The sequence below is a fragment of the Salmo salar genome, chromosome ssa06 (assembly GCF_905237065.1).
Source record: "Salmo salar chromosome ssa06, Ssal_v3.1, whole genome shotgun sequence".
NCBI lineage: Eukaryota > Metazoa > Chordata > Actinopteri > Salmoniformes > Salmonidae > Salmo > Salmo salar.
Window position 1 is genome coordinate 60,683,978 of NC_059447.1, and position 21,006 is coordinate 60,704,983.

Sequence of the window (21,006 nt, forward strand, 5' to 3'; positions counted from 1 at the left end):
TGTTTTTGCGATGGAAGCACTAAATAGATTACATTTGCAGCTAAATGTGCAGGGCAAAGTTAACTGTGTTGCTTTTGTTTCAGCTGTTGGCATTTACACTGGAGGGGAGAAAAATGAGCCTAAAAAAAGTTATGTTAGTTTTTCTACATAGCAGGTGTTGGGAACCTGGTGCAGTGGCCTTGGTCATATTTGCTAACACATTGCAGGGAGGGGACAGCGTCCATTAGGTTTGTGGACATGGTGGCAGAGAGTCTCACCTTGAGGCAGTTCAGACGATAAGTATGGCACTTCCTGTGCGCTGACATGGGTCCAGTCAAAGTCATCGTAGGGATCCTGCTGGTAGTCACACTGGGCTGGGCCATCGTCAAACGTACAGCCACCTGGAAGGACAAAGAGGAAACCATGAGGTCATTTTCTCAGCTAATTCCATATTGCCGGTTAATAACATTGTGCCCTTTATTAATTTACTAATGAATTACCACCAATTGCAACAGGTGAGCCCAGTGGTACCTCTGATCACCAGCCAGGGCAGTATAGGCCTTCTATCCCCCTTCCTTCCTAACTAGATAGAGTCTCCTCCGTTGGGTAATGCAGCATGTGCTGAGATCTGACAACTGAGTAGGCACGAGGAGGCCATGCCACCAGACAGCTCAGTCACACAGCGCTCTCCTTTTTCAGTTTCAGGCTTAACTCGGAGCCAGTCATTTGTGAGATGGTGTGCATAAACAAAGGCCCTCCTGAAGGCCCTACCTGGAAGTCGACATGTCACGGGGCCTGACCGGAGCACAGAGGACAGACAGGCCTCTAATGACTTTGACATGGGTGCCTAATACGTGTAGCCAATTCCACCTGAGGTCACTGGTGACTTATGGGAGGAGATACTCATTCCAAGTCCTCTGGATGAGTTATCGGTTGTTGAGAAAGAGCTTCTCAGTTTTAAGAGAAAGAGGATTGTGTTCGGCAGTATTCTTCCTCTGAGTATTCTAGCAAACTATGTATATGAAATGCCAGGTCTATATTTAATAGTCAAATTTGAACACGGTTAATTGTAGGTTAAAATCCCAATGACCGGAAAGGCGCATATAAATGACCTGTACCTCTCTGCTCATTACCAAGAGAGAGTTCTTCACAAATGGAAAAAGGTCACCCTATCTGGGTACAACCGTTGATCTTTCAAACCTCTGAGTGATGGCACACAGAAATATCATAATTTGCATTTTAATTCCAGGACAAAGGTAGATGCTAATTAACACTGGCTACCAGAGGGTTGTAGCTAAAATAAATAATATTCAAATCCCCCACAGGATGATACACTGTGTTTTCTAAGATAGCATAACCTCAAAAGCATCTACATTGAACACAAACACCAGTCATTACAGAGGAAACATCAAGTGGGCACTCTGTATTGCAGTTCACTCATATTTCCAATGGTTAATTAAAGTGCGGTGGAATAAGCCCAAAGGATAGAGTAGGCTACATCTTAGAATTGAGAACAAATCAAACTACAGTCACTTCCAGACAGGGTGTCTCTGGACAACATATCCTGAGTAATACAGGAATTTACCATTGACAGAGAGCAAAATCACATTACTGACTGAGTGATTCAGAAATAAAGTGATTCTTCGGGATTTTGGCAATGAATCCCTTTATCTACTTCCCCAGAGACACATGAACTCATGGATACCATTTTTATGTCTCTGTGTCCAATATGGTAGTTTCGTAATAGAGAAATGGTAATGACTGGAAGTCTATGGTAATAACTAGCATGCTAGTTAGCAATTGCGCTAACACTAGTTAGCAACTTCCTCAAACTGCATGCAGAGACATAAAAATGGTATCCACGAGTTCATCTGACTCTGGGGAAGTAGATAGATAAAGGGCATAATTGCAAAAATCCCGAAATATCCCTTTACTAACTTTTTGTCAACTTAGAGCTGTTTAATCCCCAATTTTGAAGGTGATGACTCAACACAACCCGTGCTTGGTTTGTGACTGGACAGCCACCGTAGATCAAATACATGCAAATGCAAATGCCTCGCAGCACCGAAAACCATTTATCACTTGTAAGAATATCCTTCCATTTCTACCAATCTTGCTCAGCTTCAATATGCAAATCTGAAGAGCTGCAACTGACAAAATAAGGCCCTTGTTGCACCACTACATCAAAAACATGCAAGTCCCTCTTCCTGCCGCCTAGTGAATGTGACAGAGGCCTTGGTATGGTCTAGATTACTCACAGCAACTGGAGAAGGCTTACCACAAGGAGTTACATTAATGTGATGCTTACTTCTCTTAACAGAAAAGCCATTTACATTGCCATACCGAAATCTTTCCCTGAATGTAGTTGTTAAATCACTTCACCTGTCACTGCAGCCTAATGTCACCAATAATGAGATTAACACAATTCTCCCAAATACAGTACAACCCGAAAACGGCTGCAGGACATATAAACTCAGCAAACACTGCAGTGTACGCATGAGTGCCCATGAACAAAATGGTTCAGTCATGAACATGGAATGTGCAGTTTTGCTATAACATTTCAGAGAAATACCTCCACTCAACGTCTGTATATAAACCCATGTTACATTTTCCATTACTGACAATCATGTGGCCCTCTTCTGGATGTGCTTACATTTCCCGCGCATTAATCTACTTTATGAGAGTACTATAGGTTGTAGTGAGTTTGACTTATCCATAAAAAGGGAGATGAGACGGCCTGTTGGATGCATGGTACTGAAGGACTAATGTGTGTGAAACTGTCTGCCCACACACACACAGGCAGAGGCAGCAGAGCCACCCTCAAGCCCACGTCTTAGCAAACACCTTCTCCTCTCTTCTTTGTTCTGCCAGGAAAACCAGTCTGCCACCCCACAACACAATCTGCATGAACGCACACAGACAGTCTGACAGTCTCTGGCACCTGTGCATCTCTGACCTGGGTATTCTGGTAGACTTTCAAGCATTTATCATCTTTGTCTAGAGAAGTGTTCTTGTTTTCTGTTTAATTCAGTGACACTTAACTAAAAACTCCAAGAGCACAATATAAAGCCCTCCATGTCAAATCAAATCAAGGTTTATTTGTCAAGTGCACCGAATACAACAGGTGTAGACCTTACAGTGAAATGCTTACTTACAAGCCCTTAACCATCATCGCAGTTTTTAAGTAAAAAAATAGGTATTAGGTAAATAATAGATAACTAAAAAAATGAAATAAACAGTAATAAAATAACGGTAGCGAGGCTATATACAGGTTGTACCGGTACGGAGTCAATGTGCAGGTGCACCGGTTAGTCGGGCTATTTGGGGTAATATGTACATGTAGGATTAGTGAAAGTGACTATGCATAGATGACAAAACTGAGTTTGGACCATTGGCAGTGACGAACAAAGCTCAGGTAGAAAAGATGTTAGTCACGGATGAGGGTAAAACAAAGCCTCTCAATGATAGTCACCTAGCCACTCGGCATTGCTTATGCAAGCACACATAACAGGTCAGTGGTGTTATAATTGCATTATTAGTGAGATAACAACTAGCCGCTAAAGAAATGAGTTGTAAAAATCCCCTCTGCCTGCAAGGACCCCGATGAGATGTTTTGCATACTAATCTGAGGACTCAAATGTAGAAGTCTGCTAATGAAACAATAGTTTGCGCTTCATTTACATAATCAAATAATTATTGTGGCTGATTGAGCTCGCGGGCGAACATTGTTCATATCCCTGATAAAAGTGGGTTAACAGCTCTGTCACATCGCATACATGAACTATAGCCGCTCAGCGTCGTTTGTGTGAGGGATATAGGAACAAACTGCTTGCAATTATTGGACAATGTAATACAAGCCTCATTATTTGGGAATACATATTTGGACCTGTTAAAGGGACTCAGTAAATGCAGGGTTCAGCCAAACTGGGAAACATTTAGTGAAACATAGGGACGAGAAATAAAGCTCTCCCACTCAGACAGGCTTTTCATTGCTTTTGGAGATAAATGACCATTGATCTGCATTATGGCTCTGAGAAGGAAATAAGTGGCATAGCATCTTTTCCACAAGCAATTTTGGCGAAGCCAAGAGGCTCACGAAGCTTACTAAAAACGTTACAAAATAGTTATTTAATAAAAGCCAACTAAGTGTAGAAAACGCAAACAGAAAGTCAATCAAGCAAAAAAATCTGTTGAACTAAATTGAAAAATATGAATAATGATCTAATTTGGATAGAGGAAAACAAATCAGCTCTGAAGTGTTCTTCTGAATAATTATGACACAGAGATTCAACTGAGGGTTAGTCATGGTAGAATGTTTTGTCAGATCCAACCATGATCAAAGCCATTACAATCACATTGAGTATACTAAATATGGGTACTGAAAACTATACTAATGTGATGGTATCACAAAGTGGGGTCAATATGCTGTCAACTGGACAATTGCAACATTCCAAAAACAATTCTGACCTCAAAAAAACAGAAGTTCACTGCTGTTTTCAACAAAACATACCTCAGTACTGCGCCATGAAAACACTGAAAAGGCTTAGTCAACCTAACAAAAAGCTGAAAACTGGACACGAATCAATCTTCATTTAAAACACTCTCCAAAGCCCGGTGCCTGACTTTGAAAACACCAAAAGGGCAGTATTTTCTCTTTTTTTAATCAAATCCTGATTGCTGCCCCTGTTTTACATGAGAAAAGGTGAAATTGCTTAGAAATTATACAAGTCCTCATTTTTCTTCCATCCACAATATGCTTACTCTATATGCACTATATGTTCATTGAGCCTCGGCGCACCACGAGTGCAGAGCTGACATCATCAAAAGGATGGCCCAGATAAAGGCAGAGGGAGCAGAGCACACCTCACCTCGCTTTTGTTAAACAAGAGCATGACATTGGCAGTAATTCATTATGCAGGGGATGAGATGAAGAAGGAATTCTACGCCACTGCCAAAGAAAAGGCCAATTAAAACCCATGAATGAAACCCTATTAAGACTTTGTCCCCCCAAAAAAGCCCTGTTTCTTTTTTGGCCTTTTCGTCCTCTATAGCCCTGTAGCATTAGCTGCAAGACAGGCCACAATGCTTCATCCTCCGTTTCAGCTGAATTGGGATATTTAATTCACTGTTAACATGATGCCTGTTTGCATCCTAACTAATGAGCACCTATTTTTTCTCATTTTTGACCGCTTTCAGCTACTCAGCTCTCCCCCTCCGATTCACCCTTGGCAGGATGATTGTGAAGTCCAAAATATACTAAATCCATCCCTGTTTGCAATGCCACACATTTAATACATATATGCTTCCACTTATCCTGCGGGCAGACAGCGTGAACAAAAAAAAAAACGTGGCGTACGGCTTCTCCCGGTTAATGAGGCAGAGTGCTGGCCGGGCCTGTTCAGACACCACACACCATCACCGAGAAGGAGGAGTGGGATATGGCCTGGGCCTTCATGGCCACCGCAGAGTCAAACTCACTTTTACTTGTCAGAGACAGGGCCAATGAGGGCTCACAGCTGTAGTCAACTCCGAACCCCACAGTGCTCACTCTGCAGGGAGGCAATGCGAACAGCCATGAAACCAACCTCTCCATGGGTTGATAGGCTCCAAAGGAAGTGACATCCCCAGAGTGGTGTGATGGCAGAGAAAGTCACAAATCACACGAGAGAGAGAGAGAGAGAGAGAGAGAGAGAGAGAGAGAGAGAGAGAGAGAGAGAAGAGAGAGAAAGCTTTCTGACTGTATTATAGTGAGGGAAAAAAAGTTATTCTCTCAGGGGTTAGAAATGTGAACATATTCACAGCGGACATTGAGGGGGAACAGCTCACTTCCTCAACACCCCTAAACCAACTGGCTCCAGGAAGAACACTATAACAGTACAATAAGCAGCTGTAACTGGAAACCAACAGGCCCTCTGGAAGTGCCTGGGTTAAGCTGTAACTGGAGACCAACAGGCCCTCTGGAAGTGCCTGAGTTTATGAGTGCTTTACACGGAATGATCTGCTGGACCATCTTTAATAGCCTATTTGTGTGTGTTCGTCTTCCAATTAAACATGATGTGTTTCTTGTGGGAGACATTTTAAAACTAAATTAAGCAAGATAGGATGACAGTGAGTATAGGGTTGCTGTTATCCTCTCTCATAAAGTACAACCTAGTGATACAACCCAAGCTTCTACTGGAGAAAGCCCACTCCTTAATACCAGGGAACTTCAACCGCAGCCACATCTTCTGGAAATGATGGCACCGAGATGGCAACTTGATGAAGAGATGATAACGGCCCAATCAGTCACCTCACATCTTTTAAAACAAAGCACTCGTCTCCCTAGTCCTTGTTTATCCCTTCAGATCCTGCAAAGTTGCTTTATGCATGTTTCTGTAAGATGTCTCTTCCTTCGGTTAACCTGTCCCTCCCAACACCTCCACCCCTATTATGCAGCCTGTTATGAAGAACAAAGGAGAGTGAACCGGCAGCAGCGTATAATTATAGAGTAAGTGTGGGCTTCACTGTTCTGGTGTTCTTGGACACATATTGTGTGGATCCTGCTCTCCTCCTGGTTCAAATGCTCTGTAGCTTATCTAACAGCTAGGGCTGCACAATTTCTCTCTCTTTTTTCACGGGGAGACAATAAGGCAGACATTTTCGAGAAACGGGAAAATGTCAAGATTTGAATAGTAATAAAGATCCATGATATGGAGAAAAGAACCTTTCCATAAGCATTTGTCTGATGGCATAACCCCAGCACGTCTTCAGCCCTGTCTTGCTCTTTGCAAATGCTGGCTGAAGCCTCAGCGCAAACAAATCCAAAACGCTCACTTGGAAAGGCTGAGGGGGCCAGTAAGGTCGCTCACATTGTGTATAAGACATTTAACTTCATTTCAGAGAGGTGTTTACATTAGAGAAAAAGCTTTCTGGGGGAAAAAGGGAGAAAAATGATGGAGCGTGATTTGGACTGGGGTTGGCCACGATCCACCTTTGCACAGCATTTCAAAGCTTTCAGGAGAGCAGTGTCTAGAGGTCTTCACCAGTGGTGTAAAGTACTTAAGTAAAAAATAATTTAAAAGTACTGCTTAAGTCGTTTTTTGGGGGTATCTGTACTTTACTTTTTATATTTTTGACTACATTCCTTAAGAAAATATTGTACTTTTTACTCCATACATTTTCCTTGACACCCAAAAGTACCTGTTACATTTTGAATGCTTAGCAGGACAGGAAAATAGTCAAATTCAACCGAACATCCCTGGTCATCCCTATGGCCTCTGACGGACTCAATAAGCACACATGCTTCGTTTGTAAATTATGTCTGAATGTTGGAATGTGCCCGCGGCTTTCCGTATATATTAAAAAAACAAGAAAATGGTGCCATCTAGTTTGCTTAATATAAGGAATTTGAAATGATTTATACTTTTACTTTTGATACTTAAGTATATTTTAAACCAAATACTTTTATACTTCTACTCAAGTAGAATTTTACTGGGTGACTTTTACTTGAGTAATTTTCTATTAAGGTATCTTTACTTTTACGGAAGTCTGATAATTGGGTACCTTTTCCACCACTGGTCTTCACAGATCTACCCAAACCAGATTACCGACCCAACATCGGATCCAGCTTGGTGGCCACGGGTCTCGGATTTGTGTGACAATATGTGAAATATCCAAAATTATATTTAAAGAGTTTAGCTCCTTAACAATTGCAAGTTTCATACATTTAAATGAATGTCAGTGGGTCCCCTTTCATCAAACCAAATGTGTCAATATCATTTTGTGACAAAACGGCATATTCACTTTATGAAAACGAGCCACTGCATGTGACGTGGGGTAAAATAGGCTACTTGTGGGAGAGGAGGGGGACGCAGCGGAGAAAAAAAGTGATAGCCCTTAGTCTATACACGGAGTGTATAAAACATCAGTAACAGCATCCTCATATTGAGTTGCACCCCCTTTTGCCCTCAGAACAGCCTCAATTCGACGGGACATGGACTCACTAAGCTTTCGAAAGCGTTCCACAGGATTGCTGGCCCATGTTGACTCGAATGCTTCCTACAGTTGAGTCGAGTTGGCTGGATGTCCTTTGGGTGGTGAACCATTCTTGATACACACAGGAAACTGTTCAAGTGAGTTTCAGAAACATTAAGTCGTTCTTTGTTGATGTGAAGAAGAAACTGAATGAGCGAGATTACAGGGAGGAAAAACCAACAGGCAAATAATTTCCATTCGCCTCATTTATGCACATTGTGGATACAGAGGGGGAAAAGGTCACCCATATTTTTAAGACCTGAGCTATTTTATTCAATTTACTAGTTTATTTAGGCTGTCTAATCAGTAGGCTGTTTTGCTATTTTATTTTGGGTCTTTTCTTTGTTAAAAATAACAGTTTGTTCATATTTAATGACTCGAGTCAAGCGTGATATTTGTCAGCATAAAGATGAGCGACTCAATTATACTCTAGTTTTGTGGCTTTCGTTGAAAAGAAATAAGTTGTACTATAATGCAGAATTACAGGCACATTCTTTCTGATCGTCTATAATAAAGAAAATGTTTGACCAAGTTAATCTGCTCATGTTGTGTGTGCAGTAGACTAATAGCCATAGGCTTATCTACAGAAAACATTATAGCCTGATGTTGAAAGGCTTCCCGATTTACGTATTGTGTAAAGCATGAATAGGTATTAGAAATATCAGGACAACTTCTCTCTTCAGTTATGAATGTTTGAGTAACTCCATAGACGGTAGGCCTACACAGCCGTGACATGGATGACTTTTCCATCAAACCCGCATCCAAACAACTCACAGGCTTTACAGGCTGATTCTGTAGGCCTTAAGGATATATCTACTATTTAATTTAGAACAAAAAATATTAGGCTAATATAATGAGTCTGACCTGAGTTATAGATATAGCTTACCAATATATGTTTAACACGCAGCACTCGCTAGCATCCTAAAATTACCACATAAAAATCCTCTAATCTCAAAAATGTGCTGAAGAGAAACAAAATGAACAGATCTCTAAAAACCTCAAAATATTCTACATCCAACTATAGCGTTTTCATAGAGTGAGCACTAACCTAGACCTAAAAATCCCAATTGTTGGAAATGACACTGGAATGCAGATGGACAACTCCATCCTTCCGTAGCCTATTCAAAAGCTTGCTGGTCAAACAGGCTATAGCTTGCTGGTCAAACAAGCTATAGACACATTTTTGTCTAAATCAATGTTGATAAAAACCTTTAAAATAGGCTAGATTGCAATGTTGCCCAGTAAAATAATAGGCCTACAGAATATTAGGTTACAGACAAAAGTGAACTACAGTTGAAGTCGGAAGTTTACATACACCTTACGCAAATACATTTAAACTCAGTTTTTCACAATTCCTGACATTTAATCCTAGTAAAAAATCCCTGTCTTAGGTCAGTTAGGATCACCACTTTATTTTAATAACGTGAAATGTCAGAATAATAGTAGAGAATTATTTATTTCAGCTTTTATTTCTTTCATCACATTCCCAGTGGGTCAGAAGTTTACATGCACTCAATTAGTATTTGGTAGCATTGTCTATAAATTGTTTAACTTGGGTGAAATGTTTTGGGTAGCCCTCCACAAGCTTCCCACAATAAGTTGGGGGAATGTTGGCCTATTCCTCCTGACAGAGCTGGTGTAACTGAGTCAGGTTTGTAGGCCTCTTTGCTCGCACACACTTTTTCAGTTCTGCCCACATATTTTCTATAGGATTGAGGTCAGGGCTTTGTGATGGTCACTCCAATACCTTGACCTTGTTGTCCTTAAGCCATTTTGCCACAACTGTGGAAGTATGCTTGGGGTCATTGTCCATTTCGAAGACCCATTTGCAACCAAGCTTAAACTTCATGACTGATGTCTTGAGATTGAGATTGCTTCAATATATCCAGATAATATTCCTTCCTCATGATGCCATCTATTTTGTAAAGTGCACCTGTCCGTCTTGCAGCAAAGCACTCCCACAACATGATGCTGCCACCCCCGTGCTTCACGGTTGGGATGGTGTTCTTCGACTTGCAAGACCAGAGCACATTTCTCCAAAAAGTAAGATCTTTGTCCCCATGTGCAGTTGCAAACCGTAGTCTGGCTATTTTCTGGCTATTCTATTTTCAGGTTATGTCGATATAGGACTCGTTTTACTGTGGATATAGATACTTTTGAACCTGTTTCCTACAGCATCTGGGATTGATTTGCTCTTTTCGCAACAAAGTACGTTCATCTCTAGGAGACAGAACACATCTCCTTCCTGAGCAGTATGATGTTCTGCGTGGTCCCATGGTGTTTATACTTGCGTACTATTGTTTGTACAGATGAACGTGGTACCTTCAGGCATTTGGAAATTGCTCCCAAGGATGAACCAGACTTGTGGAGGTCTACAATTGTTTTCTGAGGTCTTGGCTGATTTCTTTTGATTTTCCCATGATGTCAAGCAAAGAGGCACTGAGTTTGAAGGTAGGCCTTGAAATACATCCACAGGTATACCTCCAATTGACTCAAATGATGTCAATTAGCCCATCAGAAGCTTATAAAGCCATGACATAATTTTCAGGAATTTTCAAAGCTGTTTAAAGGCACAGTCAACTTAGTGTATGTAAACTTCTGACCCACTGGAATTGTGATACAGTGAATTATTAAGAGTGTGCAAAGCTGTCATCAAGGCTACTTTGAAGAATCTCAAATATAAAATATATTTTGATATGTTGAACACTTTTTTGGTTACTACATGATTCCATATGTGCTATTTCAGAGTTTTGATGTCTTCACTAATATGCTACAATATAGAAAATACTCAAAATAAAGAAAAACCTTTGAATGAGTAGGTGTCTCAAAACTTTTGACTGGTACTGTAGATATTTAAAATGACCGGATCCTGTCGGGATCGAAGAATGAAATCCCAAATTAATTTTGGGATCCGAGAAGACTTCTAGGAGTGTCTTCTTCACCAGGCCATTGTAACCGACACTGTGTTCGAAATAGCTCAGATAGATGGGGGAAATAGCAAACAATCTAGCGTGGTCCAAATGTGCCAAGTTAAACAGCCGTCCACTTTTGTGAGGCCCAATATCTGTCACAACTGTAATCCCTGCCCTGCCCAGCAGCCTGTTTGACAATAATACTGGTTTGGGATATAAGCATGAACACCTAGCTTCACAACAACAATAGTTTGAAAATGCCAATGGTTTCCTGGGTTGGGTATTAGGATTAAACGGCACAATAAATAGCCAAGAGGGTGAAATTAGGCTGGCTGATTTGAGGCCATTCCAAGTGGAGTGAAGAGCCTTTTAACCTCTGACCAACCCTGTTGATCCCTCAAGCTATTGTCGAGTAGATAATTACTGTGCCACTGCATGCACCATATTTGAATACTTATTTAGAGAGAACTCAAATATAGTTGTTGTTGGTTTTTGGTATTTTGGTTTCCGTGCTTCAAATCGAATCAAATTGTATTGGTTGCATACACATATTTATCAGATGTTATTGCGGGTGTAGTGAAATGCTTGTGTTCCTAACTCCAACAGTGCAGTATTATCTAACAATACACACAAATATAAAAAGTAAAAAGTAAAATAACGGAATTAAGTAATACAGAAATATTACAACAAATGTTTTACATGTTTTATAGCGTTAAGAGCCACTCAATCTCATTGAGAAAAGCCAATATCCATTTAAAACATAGTTAACTAATTCATAAGTCCAATTAGTGTTGGGATCTCCGATATCCTCAACCAACCTTGAGGCTTCAAGACAAGTTACCATTCAAAACTTTTGTTGACATTTGAGGTAGCAGTTGAACACAAAAATGTTTTAACATTCTTGGAACGAATGCATGCAGAACAGCAAACATTTAATATGCCTACACTGTCTGAGAAAATAATTTACAATAAGGAGTTTGTTTATTTTGGAACTAAAAGTAGCAGATCTTAGCAGATATTAGAGGCTTTGGTCAACTTTGTGGGAGAGGTCAAAATACCTAGGTCAGTGTTTTTGTACATAGGGATGTTAAGTCAAAAAGAATATGTATCAGCCAGAGGTTAGGCTGAATAGACATTTTGTAGGTGGTTTGTTATGATGTTTAAATATTTGTTTAGGAAAAATCCTCCGTTTTTAGCTCTCCAAACAAATTACTAAAGTAATTGTTACTGAGTTGAACCTCGACAAAGGTACAAGCAAGTCAAAACTCGCTTGGCACCACTCCCATTTAACAAAAAGATGGAGGCCCACAATAAATGCAGCGAATAAACAGTGCTGCGAGAGACAGGGTTTGCATTGTCCCCTCCAAGGCCAGAGCAGATGTTTTCCCGGGCAGGCAGCAGTTTTACAGCCTCGTCTGCAGGAGGTGATAAGCCTTTAAAATGTCCAGAGCTCGGCAGGGGTCCTAGACACTCACACCGGGGACCACACTGCCAAAGCCCCTTCACCACAAACCTCCGTTCTAAAATCACACACCCATTCTAAACATGAGCAGGCAAGGCTTAATGACACCTTCTGTCAACTTAAGCACAGCCTAGAGTTCACCTGTCTAGATAAAGGTCAGGTGGGGATAGTGGGAACAGACAGTGGGATGAGAGGAATTCAATCCGAGCGCAGCAGAAAATAAGTACGGCAAACGCTCGCATTGCAGGTTAATAACACGTCTGAGGTGACATAATGCCCCCCCCCCCCCGACTGCAGCTTGTGAGCGCTCTTTCCTCCAGCACAGCAGTTTTGTTGTCGATCTGCTGCCGGCACGGCTTTTATTCACGTTGAAGATGTGACTGACAACACCAGAAAGCACCCCCCTGTAACATTAAACTTGTTAGTGAGGCCTGCCTTTCATGCTTCCGAGAGCCTAGCCAAGCATCCCATTAACCTCTCTGGTATCATTGGGACGCTAGCGTCCCACCTCGACAACAGCCAGTGAAATTGCAGGGTGCCAAATTCAAACAACAGATATCCCATAATTAAAATTCCTGAAACATACAAGTATTATACACCATTTTAAAGATAAACTTATTTTTAATCAAACCACAGTGTCCGATTTCAAAAAGGCTTTACGGCGAAAGCACACCATGCGATTATGTTGGCGCGTTATGTTCAGTAATGCATTGTCTCAAATAACATCCGGTGAAATTGCAGAGAGCCAAATCAAATTACAGAAATAATCATCATAAACATTGATGAAAGATACAAGTGTTATACATAGGATTAAATATACACTTCTTGTTAATCCAGCTGCTGTGTCAGATTTCAAAAAAGCTTTACGGCGAAAGCACACCATGCGATTATGTTAGGACAGCGCCTAGCCACAAAACACCATACAGACATTTTCCAGTCAAGGAGAGGAATCACAAAAGTCAGAAATAGCGATTAAATTAATCACTTACCTTTGATGATCTTCATCTGGTAGCACTCCCAGGACTCCATGTTACACAATAAATGTTAGTTTTGTTCGATAATGTCCCTCTTTATGTCCAAAACCCTCTGTTTTGTTGGTGCGTTTAGTTCAGTAATCCAAAGGCACAAAGCACGCTCTCAACACCCAGACGAAAAGTCAAAAAAGTACAATAAAAGTTCATATAAACATGTCAAACGATGTTTAAAATCAATCCTCAGGTTGTTTTTGTCATAAATAATAAATAATATTTCAACCGGACAAAAGCTTCGTCAATAGAAAAGGAGAAACAAGAAAGGCGCGCTCCCGATCACACGCTGGCTTCATGTCTGGAAATTTCCCCTGTATCCAAATCTACCAATTATATGCATATCCTAGCTTCTGGGCCTGAGTAGCAGGCAGTTTAATTTGGGCACGCTTTTCATCCAAAATTCCGAATGCTGCCCCCTACCCTAGTGAAGTTAACCATTCCCAGCGTAAAACACAGAGCGACAGCGGGTAAAGCGATCTACTGGCTGGCTCCTCTCCTCTGCAGTGAAGTATCTATCGATCCCCAAAAATATGGATATTTATCTTATGAATATGCTTATGCTTTATTTCCTTTGCTCTAGATATTTTTTTTCCAGCCACAATGTGTGAACCTATGATCTTCCTGCAAAAGGGAATTAATATACTCCTTCCACAGTATCAATTGAGTCTCCACACTCTGTTGATTAATTGAAAGTGTCTGATAGATGTGCAGCCTTTCTCATGAGGCTGTCTCTCTTCGCACAGCGGTTATCTCCCAGATTCAACCCACGTGGCGAGGAAACTCAATTCATCTGATATCACCCATAACTTAATTTCCCGTTTCATCCCTTTAATTGCAGCCCAACAGACCAGTCATAGCATCGACGCTATACTCGCCCATCCTGTTTAGACGGCCCGTTAGAGGAGTACACGAGTATAAGTCAGAACATATGTCCTGAGTCATGAGCATATTTTAAGGGGCTCAACTCTACTTTGAGTTTCGTGATGTCATGGGAGCGGAGGGATGGATTCTGTGCCAGGCCACACCATAGCCATTAAGCTGGAGACTATTTCAGGCTGGCTGAGGATTTTAGGGCTTACACTCCAGGATCCACCAGGCCAAGTTGACACTATCTCTACCACACAAACACCTGGCAGCTCCGCCACCAGAGCTGCTGAGCTAGGTCGACAGCGGCCGGGCCGAGCAACCTGCTGGTGCTCCGCGGTGCAGAGTTATTTATTTGTGGTTTGACAAGAGCAGCTACAGTGCACTCATTTGTGCTCCGAGGACAGGAAGTCCATTAAGGCAGCCTCAGTTAAACAATGATCAGCAACATCTGATAACACAAGGTGTTTTAAAACAAGTGGATACTGATGTAACAGACCACAGGCTAGCGCTTTTGTTCCCATTCAGAGACACACATAAAGCTCCATGGCAATGGTTGAGCCAGTTGGGCCATTCCATGATTCTAGACAATTCAGAAAAATAAATATGTTCATATTTGAGAGGGCAGGTTATGAATGCAAAGGAACATCATAAATGATAGTAAACCTTTACAGCAACCATGAACATGACTCAGTCATATGAACCATGAATGACCTCTTGGGTGGATTCAGTAATACATAATATAAAAGACAATACAGGTTGGAGTGAGGAGGGGAGGGGTTGGCTCCCCTTCAGTTGTAACTTTGGTCAAACGTCACTTAGGGGCAGAGAAAACTAAAAGAAAAAAAGTTGCTTTCAAAACCATCTGAGCCACCAGGCATTCCTGGTTAAATTAGGTTTGTGAGTTGGAGGGAACTTTATGACGGTCATTAAAAAGGACTGGAAATAGTTTGTTTTTACACTTAACATACAAGAATCACCAGCAGGAGGAGAGGACGCTAGAAAGTCAGCCCTCCCTCATCTGTGACTGGCCGAGGGCGTGTGCAGCACTGTGCCGTCGCGCACGGGAGTGGCTCAGGGAGTTTGCAGTGCCGTCTGGGGTCTATTGTGCAATGACAATGTGAGACTAGGAAATGAGTCCAACCGGTCTGACTCATTCAGTGTGTGTGAGACATTCAGGTAAGGGCAGACAGCCTCTGGGCAGAAAAACACAATACCTCTCCATTTAGTCACCAGAGGCACTGTTGTTCTGGGACTCCCTCCCCCTCCCAACCCGTCCGCCTCGCATGTCCATTTCCAAAGGGAGGTGTACTATTACAGTGCTATTAAGAGCCTGGTTCAGGCCCAAAACCCCTTGAGAAGTTAGCTGCACCACAGCTCTCTTTAAAGCGCTCTCCCTCCACATTATAATAATCTGTGGAGGCACTGAGGCAACACGCCTCTCCTCGATAGCATCACCCTGACCTTGAATCCAAAAACATTAGTAGCTGATAAGCAATTTTAGACCAAGCGATTAATGAATAAAGGGAAGAAAATAATTTAGGATCATTACTATGAATTTGCTATATGTTTTGTAAAATTTTCTACTGGCTTACCAAGGCTCCTGGTCGGGCGAATGCATTTTGTTGGATGTTTGTTCACGCATCCATACGTAAACACTATAGGCCACAGCTAGAGGGATGCACTTTGTGGAGGCATTGGTGTAAAAAATCCTCCACGTATGGCCTCTGCTGCCTCCAATACCTTTCATGTGTTTCCAGGCATGAAGCAACCCCATTGCCCAGTTGCCTGAGGAAAGCCACAGAGGCTTGACGGACAACCCAGATATAAGAGGAAACCACCCGAGGGCTAGACATTCAGTCCAAAAAGCTGTTTACACTTAGCCATTATTGGAAAGGATTTACCCTCCTCCTGGCATTACACACACACACACATACAGTTTATATCGCCTCAAATGCAACCCGCAGTGATAGCTGAGTTCTGCTGTTCTTATACAGTGTAGCCCAGTCAACGGTCTTTGTTCATTTTTCAAGCAGTACACTTTAGATTCCAGCTCGTGCTCCAGGAGAATTCTGCAAATCTCTTTCCCTACAGGACACTGGCAATGACTAGGTCTAATGCAAAAACGAAGCCAAAAGGAATTCCTTCCATCTGTTGCGAATGTGGAAGAAAAATATTCATCAATCATATTTTTCATATCATTTCACTTCAAATACATACAGCGTCAGCACCCAAGAGAGTCATGCATGCAATAGGAAATTATAACAAGTCAAATGTTATCAGCACAACTCAGATTACATAAACAAACTGCAAACTATAGAGCTTCTCCTTGCTACTACCAACCATAGTGCATCCAGAATAAGGAAAAAAATAAGCAGTTTTTTTTTGGGGGGGGGGTGAGGAAGACACAAACCCCATGCCTCTTGGCAGCACAAAGGCAAATGTCCAGTTTCATTAGTTACATTAAACTGGACAACTACAGAGGGCCCTGTATCTGTATAAGAAAGACAATCCACCTCGCGGTAGATGGGTGCAGGGGCATGATGCCCTAGTTGGCCTGCGTTCGATTGAGCAGTGGTGACAAGCCCCTGGTCACATGACGACAAACAATGTCCCGAGTTGTCCATTCCATAATTGTCCACACCACAGAGGAGGAAATGTGTCCAGGCTTGGCCATGCGTGAAGTTTCTCTCCTCTGGAGGACTAGAGAGCTCAGAGTAAAGAGCATGTGCATGCACGTTTTCTATGCACAGGATGAACAATTCAGTTGTTCAAAGTACACACTTGGTTAATTGCTTGGCACTGTGTTAATTTCAGCGGGAACAAACACACACCGTGGGATGTTGTCGAAGATAAGGAGACAGTGTATATCTACCCTTGTTCTGAACATGCCTCTCAGACAGTGTTCATACACACCACTACAGTACTGGTTAATATTCACTTGCATGGGTGATATTGAAAATGTACCTCTCAATACTATTGAGAAAGGAATAATGCCACCAGATTACTAATTAGCATTTGAATAAAAGGTGAGGAAGAACAATGGGCTGAATAAAATATATTTCTTTATAAAAAAGTGAAGCCCGATTTCATTATAGATAACAAAATGTATTTTACTTTCCTCTCACTGTAAGCATAGAAATAGCCATTTTAACATAAGGCCAGTGGAGTGTTTGACATTTAGTGTTCATGGACTGATTCTCAGTGAAAAGCCACTTAGAAATGTCATTAAATAGCACATCTACCTGTTCCAATTTGATCATTTACTGGAGGCGCTTCAAATCAGAAAGAGGTGATGGCTGCGGACACAGGGAGAGAATGTTTATGTAGCTTAACTGTTGGAGCACAAGGTATTCTAAACGAGGAAGTAGCTGTAGGGTTTTCTGTAGACTCTGGAGTGGCCTTAATAAAAATAAAAACATCGTATTATGAAGTGGGAATGTCAAGAAGTGAAACAATCCTGTAATGTGTAGTCCCTGTGGTTGGTACAGTCTATGCAACATTCTATATAAAAAGGAAGCACTCTCCAAAAAAAATATAATTATTGAAAGTTTGAGGAGTAGACTGCTGACCACATAGAAAACGCAGCCCAATGTGAAACAGCTGAGCGTTGCTAGTGCAGTCACATAAGATTCATCTCTAGGTCTGGCTTTGCCCGGCACAACTAGCCTACTGTATATTGTTTTTCCTCAGTGACAAAATAAGAGCTCTGGCTTCACTCTGAGGAACACGGCTGGATATCCGTAAAGCTTACATGAGGAGAAATTAAGTCAAACTGCACCTACCAACCTCTCATCCCCATCTCATCATCGCTGGGCCGGTGGTGGTGATGGTTTCTCAGTGAGCTGGATATCAATACATCAAGCTGTCACAGGGCTGAACCAGCAGTCAACCTGCAGGATGTACTCTATAACGGCTGGTCAAAGCCACCACAAGCATTTCTACAGAAACCCCCCCAAAAGGTTGAAACCTCAATTTCTCCTTATTCAGTGATGCACTAATAACCACAGAGATGTTCCCTTTCTCCCAGACTACGCTTGCACCCTCACCTGGCTGCGCAATGCTTAATAAGCTATATTCAGACTCACTCCTCCTTACTCCATTCACATGCACTCCTCCTTGCTCTATCCAATGGGCTGAGCATGCATTCCAATAGAGCTCAGTGGGAGAAAAAAAAGGAACCCTTCCTACTTCCTCCTTCGTTTTCTGTTCCTATTGAAATGTAATAATGTCATTGAGATTACGCCCCTGTACTTAGCATGTGAATGGAAGACGTTCTGATGAGCATAATGAGCGTAGGATCTGAATACATTTCCTGCATGGGCACCTGGAGGAATGGTCCTGGGGCAGAGAAAGTGAAGCCATCCGAGCCACTGGAGTGGACAGTGCCATTTGCTGTCTGCCAGCTTGGAGTTGCGGAGGGGACTGAGAGTGGAGGGGAGGCTGTGGGCCATCTGGAGAGACCCCCTGTTCACCGTCTCCAGCTCCATATGGCCGCCCCCACGCCACGCATCACCCACTGGACAGTACCGGGTTGGGCAGGCAGGCATGCCACAGTGGAGGACCAGCGTATGGAGCAGGGCACGGAGACTGTCTCCTGCCCTCAAATAATGTTGATATAAAATATACAATTACAGGAACAAATGGCTGCGCTTCAGTTCAGGGATCAGTGACTGTACTTTGCTGATAAAAGTCTGCAAATGGTTATGTTCTGTAAAATGTTCTATTGGACTGAAATGGTAAGTCAAAATGGCTGAGGGTCTTCAAATGGCAGGGATCTAAGTGACGGTGACCAATGCACAGAGGGTCCTATCCATCTGCATTTAAACACGTGACTCCAGGCCTCATAATAAGCCTCCTCTGCAGTATGGCTCTATAATCACGGAGGGGGAGTATCAACAATGCAAAGCCAGGCTGATGGTATCTACATTTACATTTACATTTTAGTCATTTAGCAGACGCTCTTATCCAGAGCGACTTACAGTAGTGAATGCATACATTTCATACATTTGTTTTTTTCTTTTTCTCCGTATCGCCACTGTAATCTGCACAGGAGGAGGACACGGTTAGCCCCCCCACCTCTCCTCTGGTGCCACCTTGCCAGTGGAGTTACAGCCATGGGAGGTAGCCTTAATGAGGGCATCCATCAAACCCAACTAATAGGTTTGTTATCCCCAGAACCTCACCTGTTCAGTTCAGCCACTGGCTACATCCGCAAGACAACGGAAAAACTATGACTGCACGGGAGGCACTAAAACATCTCAACAACACAAAAAACTACAGCAAAGTCCAAGCACGAGGTAGACTGACCATAGTGATGTAACGGTGGCTTTACAGAGAGGAGGTCTCACAGAATGAATGCCCTCTCCCAGTTGAGTCACAGATCATCTACCACGGCATCACTGTAACTACATCCCAGAGTAGCAAGGCAGCTGACGCTATAGGGCAGAGGGGCAAAGACAATCATGCCCACTACACTTGCTGACAGATCCAGTTCACAGAGCATCATGGGAAGACTAATACTCCCAGACATTCGACCCATACACTGTACCACTCCATCACATGGCCTTAGTTCTCAGCAGGACTTTCCAACTCAAAGTGGGGGAGTCAGTACTTACTTGTGGTATTGTGTAGAAAGACATGGCTTTACAATTAAAATGACTGAAAATGTATGAATTCAGTATATCGTTAGTTGTTTTAGATATTGTCTAGGTCTAGACCTATATGATCAGGACTATTTTCTAAGAAAGATAATGTACTTTTCTTAAAAACATTTAACCTTAATCATCTCTTGAGATTAGTGGATGGAGGGAGATATCCGTACAATGTTGAGAGCCCGTACTGCAGCATTCAACGTCAGCAGAATGAACCCAATGACTCGGTGGCGGGCGATGCCTACAAGGCAAGCAGGTACAAGCTCTGTAAATCCATTAGGGATGCAAAAAGACAATACAAACTCAAACTTGAATTGAACAGACTCACATGGTCTCTAGTCCTTGCCACATGCGATCACAGACTACAAAGGAAAATCCAGCTGTGCGGTGCCCACCGAAGCCTCCCTCTCAGACGAGCTTAACACATTCTATGCTCGCTTTGAGGCAGACAATACTGAGCCATATAGGATGACTCTTGCTGCCCCGGACGACCAGATGCCTTCACTCCCCGAGGCTGATGTGAGGAAAACTCTCGTACTGGATCCACTCCAATTTGCCTACCACTCCAACAGATCCAAGGAAGACACTATTTCCATCGCTATTCACACAGCTGTAACACATCTGGGCAAGAGGAACACCTATGTGAGAATGCCAGTGGTGTAAATTACTTAACCTGTTAGGGCTAGGGGGCAGTATTGACACGGCTGGATAAAAAACATACCCGATTTAATCTGGTTACCACTCCTACCCGGTAACTAGCATATGCATATACTTATTACATATGGATAGAAAACACCCTAAAGTTTCTAAAACTGTTTGAATGGTGTCTGTGAGTATAACAGAACTCAAATGGCAGGTCAAAACCTGAGAGATTCCTTTACAGGAAGTGGCCTGTCTGACCATTTCTTGAACTTCTTTTCCATCTCTATCTTTTACTAAGGATCTCTGCTCTAACGTGACACTTCCTACGTCGTCCATAGGCGCTCAGAGCCCGGGAAAAACCTGAATGTCATCATCCCAGCCCCAGGCTGAAACACATTATCGCCTTTCTCAAGTGGCCGATCAAGGGACTCTGGGCTTAGGCGCGTGACCTG

General features: G+C 42.3%; 1 protein-coding gene across 18 annotated transcripts in view; it reads right to left on the minus strand.

Moving 5' to 3' along the window:
• ptprk (protein tyrosine phosphatase receptor type K) overlaps positions 1 to 21,006 on the minus strand; it is a 156,410-nt gene that overhangs the window by 95,976 nt on the left and 39,428 nt on the right. For all 18 annotated transcript variants that reach the window (XM_045720782.1, XM_045720781.1, XM_014205051.2 and 15 more), the window contains one exon: positions 258 to 380. In XM_045720782.1, coding sequence (XP_045576738.1) covers positions 258 to 380 — 123 coding nt within the window. The remainder of the gene's footprint in view (positions 1 to 257; positions 381 to 21,006) is intronic.